The 12,884-nt window shown below is 45.5% G+C and overlaps 1 protein-coding gene across 1 annotated transcript in view; it reads right to left on the reverse strand.

Moving 5' to 3' along the window:
• FREM1 (FRAS1 related extracellular matrix 1) overlaps positions 1 to 12,884 on the reverse strand; it is a 154,649-nt gene that overhangs the window by 26,509 nt on the left and 115,256 nt on the right. Inside the window, exons 27-28 of the mRNA XM_004706538.2 lie at positions 4,278 to 4,407; positions 2,224 to 2,296 (exon numbers count right to left, since the gene is read on the reverse strand). Coding sequence (XP_004706595.1) covers positions 2,224 to 2,296; positions 4,278 to 4,407 — 203 coding nt within the window. The remainder of the gene's footprint in view (positions 1 to 2,223; positions 2,297 to 4,277; positions 4,408 to 12,884) is intronic.

The following is a 12,884-nucleotide window of genomic DNA, read 5'->3' on the forward strand; positions in this document are numbered from 1 at the left end:
CTAGGGAGAAGTCAGCCACAATGCTCCTTTAGAGCGAGGACGGAGACGTCATCTCATGTACTTGGCACAAGTCATCAGAGGAGACCAGTTCCCAGAGAAGAAAAGGCTTTTTAAAGTAGGAGGACCGTGGAAGAGAGGATGGTTCTCAAAGAGATGAATGGCTCTAGTAGCTGCAATAGTGGACTTAAATGTAACAACAATGGTGAGGATGGTGCCCAATCAAAATAGGAAAAACCAAGCTCTGTCATTGAAGCAATTCTGGCTCTTTGCCACCCTACCGGTCAGAGTGGAAGTGCCTCTGTGGGTTTCTAAGACTAAGTCTTCGTGGAAGGAGAAAGCTGAGTCTTTCTCCCAAGGATCAACAGGTGGTTTTGAACCGCTGACTTTCTGGTTAGAAGCCCAACACTGTCACTAGGACGCTCCCTGGTGCCTGACAATGCAGCCGCCATTCAGTGTCTTGTACATAGGGTCACTATGAATCAAAGCCCACTCGGCAGCACTAATAACAACAGCTTAGAACACACATCCCCTGGGAAACCTTCCAGATTTTTCCGTAGCTAGTTTTTCGGAGGCAATATTTTCCAAAAGATGGAACATCCTTGACACCAGGCACCATACTTTCCTACTCCCTACACTTAACATTTGTCTACACATTTCAAGCAAGACATATGCTGTTGAATTCAGTAAGATTTCCCTGTAGAGCAGTGGTTCTCAACCTTCCTAATGCTGCTACCCTTTAATACAGTTTAATACAATTCCTCATAAAATTATTTTTGTTGCTACTTCATAACTATTATTTTGCTACTGTTATGAATCAGGCGACCCCTGTGAAAGAGTCATTCGGACCCCCTCAAAGGGGTCGCAACCCACAGGTTGAGAACCGCTGCTGTAGTGCCTCCTTCCTCCCGTCAGCCTATTCTAAGAGGGAGTATTTGGAAATACCCTTTAGAAACCCATGTGAATAGAACATTTTGGGAACATTTCCATGTAGCATTTTTTTCTCCTGGCCTTTTTTTTTCTTTTGATGGTTGTTTTGATATTTTAAATTTGTCACTTGTTATTTTTCTGCTCGTTTTAGATGAATATTCACTTGAAATTTTAAAAAATGAGGCACAGTCAGAGAAAATATTTATGAAACAAATATTCGATCAAGGACTTGTCTCCAAAATATACAAGACTTTTGAAGCCAACAATAAGAAAAGGAACAACCATTTAAAAAGGGGGCAAAAGATCCGAACAGACACATCACCAAAGAAGAGCTACAGATGGCAGGCGAGCCGAGGACAAGATGCTCAGCAGTCTGCTGTTAGGGAGTCGTGATGAAACAATGAGGTGCACTTCTCACTGACTAGAATGGCTGACATCCAGAGGCTTGACAACACCAAATGCTGATGAGGATGCGGAGCAACGGGAATCCTCATCCGCTGCTGCTGGGAACGCAAAACGGCCCAGTCACGTTGGAAGGCAGCCTGGCGCCATTTATTTAGTTCATTTTACAAAGCTAAACGTAGGTTTACCACCCCATTTAGCAAGTGTCCTCCTAGGTGCCTACCCAAATGAGTCGAAAGCATATGCTCGCCCACACACAGAAGCTGCCCACACACATATAGCAGCTTCATCGCAATGGCCCCCGTGGAAGCCACCAAGATGTCCTTCAATAGGTAAATGGACAACTGCACAGCGGGTACATGAGATATCGAGATACAGGAAGGGGCTGAGCGGCCCTGGAGGCGCATTGCTACGGAAAGAAACCAGTCTGCAAATGCCACATGCGTAGTGGTCCCAACTACAGGGCATTCTGGAAAAGGCCAACGACAGGTAGAATGAAATATGTCTGGGGCTCAGCGGGATGGGCAGAGGAGGGCTGAAGAGGTGCAACGGGGCACAGGGCACTTTTGGGGCTGAGGGAATCCTGTCCATGCCACTGGCAGGGCAGACACGCACACTCTGGATTTGCCAGAATCCGCCAATGACAGAACATCGAGAGCGAACCCAATGGCCAGCGCATCTCGAGCCGGCAAACATTCATCACAGAGGACACAGGGGCAGGAGGGGTGGGGCGGAGACAAGGGACAACAATCTCAACACATGTCTCTTTCCGAGCGGGGTCAGACAGCTCTTGGAGGAGTTTCTAGTTGGCTAGAATTGCATTATATCCCCATCTTCTCTATAATCCCCAGTTTCTGATAAAAATCGACCACAAACTATAGACACAAAACATACCTGGATCAAACTGAATCAGCTTAGATCGAGCCACCGTGAAATCCTTTCCAACCGTAGCTGACCCCGGGTTGACCTAAGAGGGAGAAATGAATTTTTAAAATAAAAGCAAATGTTTGGTAACAGAGAAACTTCTAGTCTCCCCACCATTATTCTCACATCATGCTCTTAAATCTGTTTTTAATAGAAAATGTTTTTTTTAATTGCAATGAACTATTTTTTTGGCAATGAACTATTTTAGATGTATATTGCATATGTCTTCCTCAAAGTTAACTTTCTGCTAGACCATAGCAGAAAGCAAAAACATGTTTGTTTGCTTCTCTTTCACAAATGATTTCCTTATTGGGGAAGATCACGTGAGTTTAAACAAGAGCTCTCTCTCTCTGTGGTGAGTACAATTTAATTTTATTTCATTCCCTTTGCCCCTTCCCGACCTTGGTCTAACACAGAGCCCGGGTGGAAGGGGGCTGGAGAAAAGAGGCCACCATGCTTGCCCACCTGTGTGCCTGCCCACCGGGGTAGGTATTATACCAGCTCTGAGTATCCTCCAAGCCCCAGGGGGCTGAAATCCTTTAGACTTGATTAACTAAATCACGTCTGGTCTACGTCCCCGTCTGGGTGGAATCGCTGCTCCACGCGGACAGGGGTGAGACGTGAATGCAGACAGGGGTGAGACGTGAATGCGGACAAGGGTGAGACGTGGATGTGAGCGTTGTGCGCAGCCAGGCAGAGGCATCCACAGCCAGGACTGAGGGCTTCACACGCTTCCATCAAGGGAGTTGGCGGTGGGCTTTTCATTGGGTTTAATAAAGCTATTGATTCCTATCCAACTCCAGAGCTAAAAACCAAAGAGCTGATTTAAGGAATCTATCTCCCTAACTTCTCCCCGAGTACCTAGACAGGCATCAAGAACAGTGCCCTTGGCTAGTTTAAAGAGCTCGTGGAATGAAAACCCTGGTCTAAGTACAAAGGATTTCCAATTCATAGAGACCTTATATGGAAGAGTAGAATTGGTTTGCAAGCCTGAGAGATGGTGGCTCTGTGCGCTAGGCATTGGTCTGTTAACCGCCTGGTTGGTGGTTCAAACCTACCAGCTGTACTGAGGGAGAAAGATGAGACTATTTGCTCCTGTACTGATTTTGTTCTGGAAGCCCTACATGGGGCCACCATGGCAATGGTTTGCCATCAGGGGTCCTTTGTGGGCGCAATTAGCAGGTTAAGATAATATGCTTGGGAAAGTGGGTTGCTGTATTTCTACCATGGTCTTAACAAGACAGAAAGTGCACTATGGAAAACTAAAATTCCTATTTCTGTGGCCCTAGACGCTACCTCCATGTCAGGTCAAAGGTCCTAAGAGCTATTCAGGGGTCTGCAGTGTTGACATTTTGCTGAAGAAAGGCTTAGCTCCTAAGCCTCCATGTGCTGTTTGTTGGCATTGCCAAGGTCCCCCTGCACAGCCTCTCCTTGTGAGGAGGTGGCGGCCCCTGTACTTACCATATGCCAGGGGCGACATCTCCCTGCATGGTCCCTGCACGTGCAATTGCCTAGTATTTAGTACCACTGAGTTACAGAATCCTATGTAGGGACAGGAGTGGTGTGGGGCAAGGGGGCTGGGGAAATCCTCAAGGAAAGTTGTATGGTTCAAACCAAGTCAGACAGCATTTTTTAAAGTATCTGCTTCTTTCACAAAGCAGACAACATTTTGATAAATCTCTTGTATACAATGTCTTTTTCCAAAGCAAAATTTGATTTAGTTGAATGAGGTTAGATATATCTCCCTGTAAAATAAAACCTCAAAATATAGAGAGTTTACAGAAACAAACCATCACATTTAAAAACTGAAAACAGATTTTTAAAAATCATCCAGGAGTTAATAAATATAGATAAGTGAAGGGCAAAGGTGCATGGAAATTTTGAACTTAGGTGTTTCTGAGTACTGGGGTGGTCCTAGAGTCTGAAATGTCCCTGGTCACATGGAACCTTTCCCAGAAAATAACCAATGGCACCAACCAGTAACAATATTTGGAATCTGACCACGTACACTCCGGAGACATTACCTTCACATTCACAAAGGCTGAGTCCAGGGCGTAGCCCTTCCTGGTGATTTCCAAGGGCAGCACTCCCACATCCTCACAGACCCCATACTCACTCTGTGCCCATTCGATGCGAGACCACTTCAATTCCAGACTGTGCATGAAAGGAGAAGCAAGGGAGGGGTGAGAAAAATCATAAGAAACACATAGCGAATGCCTTCCGGGGTTTTCTGCTGGCCAGGAGACTGAGCCACTGAGCCTCAAGATCATGGTGGCAGAGGTAGTTCAACTATATCAATCGTAAAAATCCCTTAACATTGTTGGATACATTTGAGGAATGCCCCAAAGGGCAGTTGCTAACAGTTCAGCCACTCCTTCTGCTGGTCTGTGAGGTAGCCTGGCCAGCTGTTTGAATTCCACGGTGAAAATGAAAAGTAAAAGACTTGCTCACCCCCCCACCATTATGAGTGACCGAGACTCTGACTCAAGCTTGAGTGGATTACACCAGAGCACGCACACTGCACAGATAAGAGCCTGCAACACGTGGAATCCAGGATAGATAAACCCCTCAGGGCCAACAAGGAGAGTAGAGATACCAGGAGGATTAGGGGAGGGTGGGGGGGAAAAGGGATAATTGATCACAAAGATCAATCTAGAACCCGCTCCCAGGGGGATGAATAACAGAAAAGTGGGTGAGGGGCGATGGAGGACCATGTAAGATATGGACAAGATAATCTATAATTGATCAAGGGTTCGTAAGGGAGGGCGGGCAGGCGAGCTGATATCAGGGGCTCAAGTGGGAAGAGAATGCTTTGAAAATGATGATGGCGGCATATTTGCAAATGTGCTTGACACATTGGAGGAGTGTATTGTGATGAGATGTAAGAGCCACCAATAAAAGTATTTTTTTTTTAAAAAGAACAAGAAGAAGAACCAGAGCTGTTAAGTTCAGAGACATTCAGTTTGAGAATGCCACTGATAGGAACCCTTATCTCTGATCTTCCGGGCTTCCTTGTTAGTGTTCTAGCTACTGATCTTCTTTCAACTTGGGTTCAGTTTATTACAATAACACGCCATACTTGCAGATGTGCCCCGGAATTAAAATGTACACACGCCTTATAACTAATATCTGACCCTCTTTCTGGGCACCTAACATGTAGCTTGGATGCATCCATACAACTGAATCAATCTGAAACAAAAAGCTGAGCCTGGTTCCCACAGCATCTTTAGTGAGCCCGATGCTTGATGAAAACAGTCTTACTTAATTTCCATAATGTGGAGCGGTCCTTGCTTTTACTGAGAAGAAGAAAACTGAGACTCACAGCACATAAATAACTGGCTCATGTTCCAAACGCCATGACAAAGTCAGTCGGTTTCAGGGAGAAAAAATTTCAGCACGATTCTGATGCCTGACTGCCAATTCCTCATTTCACCTCTGCTTCTTTACTCAAGTTCAGGGTCCTCCCACAGAGCAACACTATTTCATAGTTACCTGAAAATGTATACTCTCTTGGGACACAAGAGAACTTGAAATGCCTCAGCTAAACATCTCTCTGCAAATGTCTCCTTGATGCTCAGAGTTGGAATCTGCTGGATGGCAGTGGGCTTGTCGACACTAGTAATCTTCACTGCCAGCATCCCAGAGCCGGTTGTGGTTGTGTTACTTCTCGCCCTTTTATCCTACGTGTACAGAACCTCGCTGCTTGCCGTTGGTCTATGCCTCCAGCCTGCTCATTGGTTGCTGGTATCTCCCGCTGGTTGGCGTTTATTTTGCGGAACTATAGGTGTTGTGGGGGTCACTTGCCGAGAATGGGGCTCTCGGACTTCAGTGTTGCTCTCCAGCCTAAGGGTCATGGTCTTGTCTGGTGGGGATAGGGTTGGAGTGTGGAATTATTACAAGGGGTTCATAATTTTACATCATCTCACATGTTTCCTCAATCCACAGATCTAAAATGATTCAGGCACTCTGGGTTACACAAAATTGGAAATGAGATCTTTATATTAAAAACTATGGGGATTCTCATAGATATTTGATGCACCTGAATTCATAGCTGGCATGAATATCACAAAGGAAAGAAACATGTGACTGTGCTTAAAGCAATGAAGACTATGCATAAGGAAACTGGCTAAAGCAATTCCTAAAGGATCCACATAAATGAGAAGAGGAAGCAAAAATAAGCAGGAGGGGCGTAGGGAAGAAGACAGAAAGATGAATAGGGAGACAAGGAGGGCGGAGGACCAGAGTGAAATCAATACATTTGGGTGGATTTACACTGTGCGTGAGTGAGGTTCTAACGAACACCAATGTCCAGTTGCTCTGAGACTCCACCCATTGCTAATGATAAGCAAAAACGCATCCATGCCACTCCACAGACCCAGGTGCCCCCAGGTCAGTCTGACTGCTGACCTGGAACCAGAAGGGAACCATTCCCAGCGAGGTTCTGTTCAAAGCCCAAAGGCCTCAGTGTTGGGGGATGTCCATGTATTTCTCCATGCACTGCACCGGACACCTACAGAACACTGAGTAGTAAAGGCTCCCGTTCCAGCACAATATTCTACTTTCTTATAAAGATCCGCTGCATTCTCAACAACGTTTTAAATTCCATATCGTTGGCCTGAGTAACAACCCTATCGATCAAATTAACTTCTGCCCCAGGGAGATGATTTGTAAAGTTCTCTATCATAAAATATCACTAAAGCACCAGATATGTCTGAGAGGAAAGGACAGCGAGATGTTGTGACACGTACTTGGGACTCGTGGTCAGGAGAGACCAGTCCCTGGAAAAGGACTTCCTGCTTGGGAAAGTAGCAGGGCAGAGAAAATGAGGACGACGTCAACAAGGTGGCCACAGTGGTGGCATCGATGGGCTCATACGTAAGAACAGCTGTGAGGCTGGCAGGGACAGGGCAGTTGTGTGGTTCTGTGGAACACGGGGTCACTATGAGCTGGAACTGACTCGGGGGCACCTGACAACAACAAAGTGAACCAGAGACACATGTAAACCGTAGATATATACGTGGATTGGGGGCTCACACTTAATTCTAGTTCCTCTCTAAGAGCAAGTCATTTTTTATGATCTGGCCCTACTCCAGACTCACCCTCATGGAGCAATCATTGAAGATACGGGGTTTGTTTGTTTGCTTGTTTGTTTGTTTGTTTGCTTCCTGTTTGTGTTTTATATAATGTTCTGTATAGAAAACCCAGAATAGGTAAATCTGTAGAGACAGTAACTGGACTAATAATTACAGAGAGGCAGGGCAGGGGAATAATTTCCTAGAGGCATTGAGGAGAAATGGGGAACTAGCAACAATGAGTAGGAGATGAAAATATTCTGAAATTGATTGTGGCAACTATTGCACAACTCTTCTTAATGTGAATGAACAATTAAATTACATGAGATGTGAAGCACATGCCAAATAAAACTGTTTTCCACAAAAGGAGATGCGCTACCAATAAGGACGGCCTAGTTAAAGGCTATGGCATTTCTCAGGCTATCCTGAAACCACCAGCCTCTCTGTGGGAGAAAGATGGGGCTTCTACTTCCCTGAGAGAGTTACAGTCTCAGAAACTCACAAGGGCAGTTCTACCCTGTCCTACAAGGTCACTATGAGTCAGCATCAACTCAATGGCAGGGAGTTTGCTTTTTTAGTTTATATATTTTCAAGGGAAAAAAATTTAATGGCAAGACAGCTGCTACCTAAAGGATGTGTGCAACATGTTCTGACTGTATTTGGGTTTTTTAAAGCACTGTATTTCGGAGTTGACTCTGCTCTGAGATTCTGGTTGCTGGAACTATATGCAGACACATGGAAGAAAAGTCAGAGAGGAAATCACATGGAAATTCTCTCTGCAAAAGGCCAAACAGCGACTAGGTGGGCATCGTGGAATTATCCAGATGCCTATCAGAGGTAGACCCTGGGAACTTTGAGACATTCAGGATGTATAGATGTCATGCAGGCATGAAGGGTGATCCAGACCTTTACACGTTAATTACACTTCCCTCTCCATGTTACGGCCAGAAGGGAACGTTTGTGACATGCCTTTGGCCATCATTTCAGTCACTCGGCAGAAGGGGAAAACTTAGTAAGCCCTTAGTCCGAGTGTCTCCATCTCAGCACAACTGACATCTCGTTGCAGGAACTGCCCAGTGCACCGTAGACCGGTGAGCAGCAGCATCCTTGGTCTGTCGTCCCTAGAAGCCAGCGGCACCACTTCCTCCAGCCACCACGGCCCAGACTGTCTCCCCCCCTGGGCAACTGTCCACAGTGGTGAACTACTTTTCTTGATGGCTTTGGGTTTTGACTGCGACAGGAAAGCTGAGTCAATATAAAAGTTAATTTTTGTTCCTGACAACCACTATTGTGAATGAAGAACATAGCCAGGGATTCTCACGGTCGTTGAGTCGATGCCAACTCATAGTGACCATTAGAACAGGGTGGACCTTCCCCTGTGGGTTTCTAAGACTGTAATTCGTCATCTTTTTTTTTTTTTTTTTGAGACTGTAATTCTTTAAGAAAGCCCTGTCTTCCTCCCGAGAGTGGCTGGTAGTTTTGAACTGCGGACCTTGCACTTAGCAGCCCAACGAGGGATCCTTTAGCATGGAGCAGTGGAAACAAAATTGATTCGGATTTTGGCTCCTCTGCCATTCCCTACCTCTAAGAAGTCATGCATAAGAAAAATTGTTTAAACACCAGTTTAAAAACTGCAGCCCTGCCCCCACAACCCAATGCTGCAGCCCCCTTATCCTGCAAGATTATTTTCATTTTCAAAATATGTTATCATATAAAACATAATTCCACTTGATCCTATGGGGTCCCCGGGAGTCAGAATCCACCTCCCTGGCCGGGGGTTATTGGGGCCGGGTGTCTAGCACTTCGGGTTGCTGAGTCAGAACTAACTGGATGACATCTAACAGAAATAACAACATCTAGCACATAAAAAGGCTCAATGCCTTTTGTTTAAAAGAATGTTTGATAATCGCCTTCACTAATTTGTTCAAGCTTATTCGACAATTCTGACTCCTCGTGACCTTACCGGACAGAGAGGCACTATCCTCGTAGCGTTTTCCAAACTGTAATCTCCAGGGGCAAAGACTAGGAGGTCTTTACTCCCTCAGAGTCACAGGTGGGTTTGAACTGGGAACCTTGCAGTGACCAGCCAAGTGCTTATCACTGCACTACCAGGATTCCTGGCATCCCCACACCAGAAGCAAACACTATTGCCCAAGCTAAGTTGACCACTTAGGCTGTTTTTCTTTCCCAACTAGATGAACGCCGCCCCCACCCCATGTTCTCCCTAGCCCTGACTTACTCTGCATTCTCCCATACTGGAGTGGAGAGAGGATGCGGAGAACTGAACACTCCACCATAGCTGATATACCTGGGTCGTTCCCTCAGCGTTTGGCAATGTGTAGGCTCAGTCTTGCTGGCCATTGCTGGAGCGAGGCTGCTGCTGGCATTTAGTGGGCAGAGACCAGAGATCCTGCTACACACCCAGCCACACACAGGACAGTGGCCAGGAGCACCCAGGTGGAGGTGCTCCCTCCTGGGGTCTGAAATACATGCTTTCTGACATTTTATTTTGTGGCACATCGGTTCACTTACACGAAGAATCTCTGAACCAAAGGTAGCATTTAGGGTTAAAACTAGTTTGGGGCTTGGACCATCAATCCATATTTAACAAGCGCCTGTGAAAAAAGATACTTAGCCCTAGTCTGCCTCAGTTTCCTCATTTCCCAAAAGGTAATAGTGGTGAGACTGTACTTGAAAGGAACTAAATGAACTTTCATTAGTACTTATTAAGTATCGCAGACCCCAAAGGCTTTATAGAAGCTAAAATGGTGGTTCAATTGGTATTCTTTTAATCCCATCTTCACCTGTAACCAAGTAGCATATGACTTAAGAAAAGTGAAAAATGGAGAAATATTTTCCCATGGATTCCACCTAAAATGAATCAATTCAAGGTTGATGCTAATTAAGCTCCATAATCAAATGTGTTGAACACCTGTGTTTTCTTTCTTTTATCCTCCCCCCCCCCTTTGGTCTTTCTCTCGTGGTAATGAGAAAAGCCAGTGTTCAGCCAGGAGGAAGCCAGGTGAGTCTCCACCATAAGCCATTAGGAGTCAGAGACACCTTGCAACAAAGTTGTGTGTCCACCGTCAGTCAGTCAGTTGTTCTGTCTCTCCGGAACTCAGTTTCCATTATCTGGAAAATGAGGAGAATTAAACTCCTGTCAAACAATTAAGATGGAAATTAGTTAATATGTTCAAAGCACCTGTACGCAGTGGGTGCTTAATAAGTGTGACTGCCCCTCCCTTTCTCGGGACTTTCTGAAATCTGCTCTGTAGTAGACAAGTCCTGTAACTCCTGACTTGCAGGCAAGGGGGAAGGTTTGTCTAGATCCTAGGCCAATCGTTCCCACCTCTTCCCCTACGAGGTGTTTCATAAAAGCTGCTTAAAACGTTCGCCTGTGAGAAACTCCTTTTCTTTTCTTTTTAAAAATTTTTATAGCATTAGTCTCTTCTCTTTTAAGGTCAAGAATGAAGCTTTCCACGGCTAGCATGATGGTAGCCAGAGGAAAGAGAAAGCATGAGTAGGCCGGTGGTGGAATTCGTGCCTTCCTTGCAGGAGAGCCAGGTTCAATTCCCAGCCCGGGCTTAGCCACCACCCATCTGTCGGTGGAGGTGTGTGTATTGCTGTGATGCTGGGTGGGCTTCAGCGTTTCTTCTAATCTAAGATGGATTAAGAAGTCTAGTGATCGTGGTAGCAAGTGGACAGGATTTCTTGACATGACTGCATTGGGGAATGATATGATCTACATATTAACTCCCAATTACTAAAAAAATTTTTAAAAGAATACAAACAGAATATCCTAAATAAATATCTCTCAACAAAATAATAATAATAATAATAAGAAAACTGATGAGTTATTTCCCCAAGAAATTAGCCAATGAAAAGCCTATGGATTACTGTGGTTCAATGGGCAACCAGTCGTGGTTACAGCATTGTGCCTAGAGTTACCATGACCCAGAAGCCCACTCAAGGGTGGCTAACCACAGGAGAAGGAGGGTAGGACTCAGAGAAGCTGCCGCTGAGATACCAGGAACTTCAGCATGGGTCAACGTTTCTATTTAAGGCTTACTTTGTTCAGGGGGTGTAAGACAAGTCAGTGTCAAAGACATTAGGCAGAGAGCTACACAGCTTGGACTGCAGAGGTGTTTGATAGGCATGATGGGGAGCCCTGGAATCTACTGGAAGTTCTACAGACTCTTGGAGATTCAAGTTGCCCTAAAGGATAGAACATGGGCTGTCAGTGTGTAGGGCCAAGGCATGCTGAACCAATAGGAGGAGCCTCGTTTTGAGGTTGAAGGGCTAGGGTGCCTTTTTTGGCTCTGCCACTCCTCTCCTCAGTGACTTCTGCACAATGACTTGAGCTCTGGGAGCTGATTTCCTTCTCTCCGCCAGAGCACTGTGTTTTGCAGGGGAAATCAGACAACATATGTGGAAGCACCTAGCGCAGTACCTGGAATGTAGGCACTGGGCCAAACCTAAACCATTAAGCAAATGCCCATGGATTTCAAGGTTAGAAAATAGTTTCTGTTTACAGTCACAGGTTTCCCAAATGTACTCCATGAAAAAATGCAGCATGAGCTGTTCCAGGCGAGGGGGAGGAGGCTCTGCAGTCATCTCTGATGGAGAGACGCAGTGGTCCGTCCACGGCAGGACCCCTCTGGGCTTCCCAGCCAAGCAAGCCTCTGACGACGTTGGAGGTGAAGGAGGTAAGCAAGCCAGCAAGCTAGCTAGCTAGCAATATCTTGACTGATATTGTCAAAACCAGCATTTCCTAACACTTTTTAAAATGGATTACCCCTGGCTCGTTCAGAACTGGTACCTTATAGTGAGGCTGCCAGAGTAGGAACTCACTGCCAATCAAGAGCTTAGGACCCGCTGAACCAGGGTCATTCTTACCCGTAAACGCCCCTTTTGGGGAAATAGAGGAAAGAACTAGGAGGCAAAGGGCAGTTACAGAGGTGTAAAAACAGGCATGCACAGATGTAAATATATTTATATATGAGGATGGGAAAATAGATCTATATACAAATATTTATAGATTTAGTATTAAGGTAGCAAATGGACATTGAGCCTCTACTCAAGTACTCCCTCAACACAACTTTGCTCTATTAAACTGGAATTCCATGATGCTCACCTTCCTGAAATGATTGCTGAAGACAAAGTGAGTGCATAAGCAAATGTGGTGAAGAGAGCTGATGGTGCCCGGCTATCAAAAGATACAGTGTCTGGGGTCTTAAAGGCTTGAAGATAAACAAGCAGCCATCTAGTTCCAAAGCAACAAAGCCCACATGGAAGAAGCATACCAACCTGTGTGATCACAAGGTGTCGATAGTATCAGGTATCAGTTATCAAAGAACCCAGAACAAAAAATCATATCATTGTGAATGAGGGGGAGAATGGAGTGGAGACCCAAAGCCCAACTGTAGACAACTGGACATCCCCTTACAGAGGGTTACAGGGAAGAGATGAGCCAGTCAGGGTGCAGTATAGCACTGCTGAAATGTTCCTCTAGTTCTTGAATGCTTCCTCCCCCCGTCACTATCATGGCCCCAATTCTAC

Source organism: Echinops telfairi, unplaced genomic scaffold (genome assembly GCF_000313985.2).
Source record: "Echinops telfairi isolate 266 unplaced genomic scaffold, ASM31398v2 ScPeMD7_25;HRSCAF=90, whole genome shotgun sequence".
NCBI lineage: Eukaryota > Metazoa > Chordata > Mammalia > Afrosoricida > Tenrecidae > Echinops > Echinops telfairi.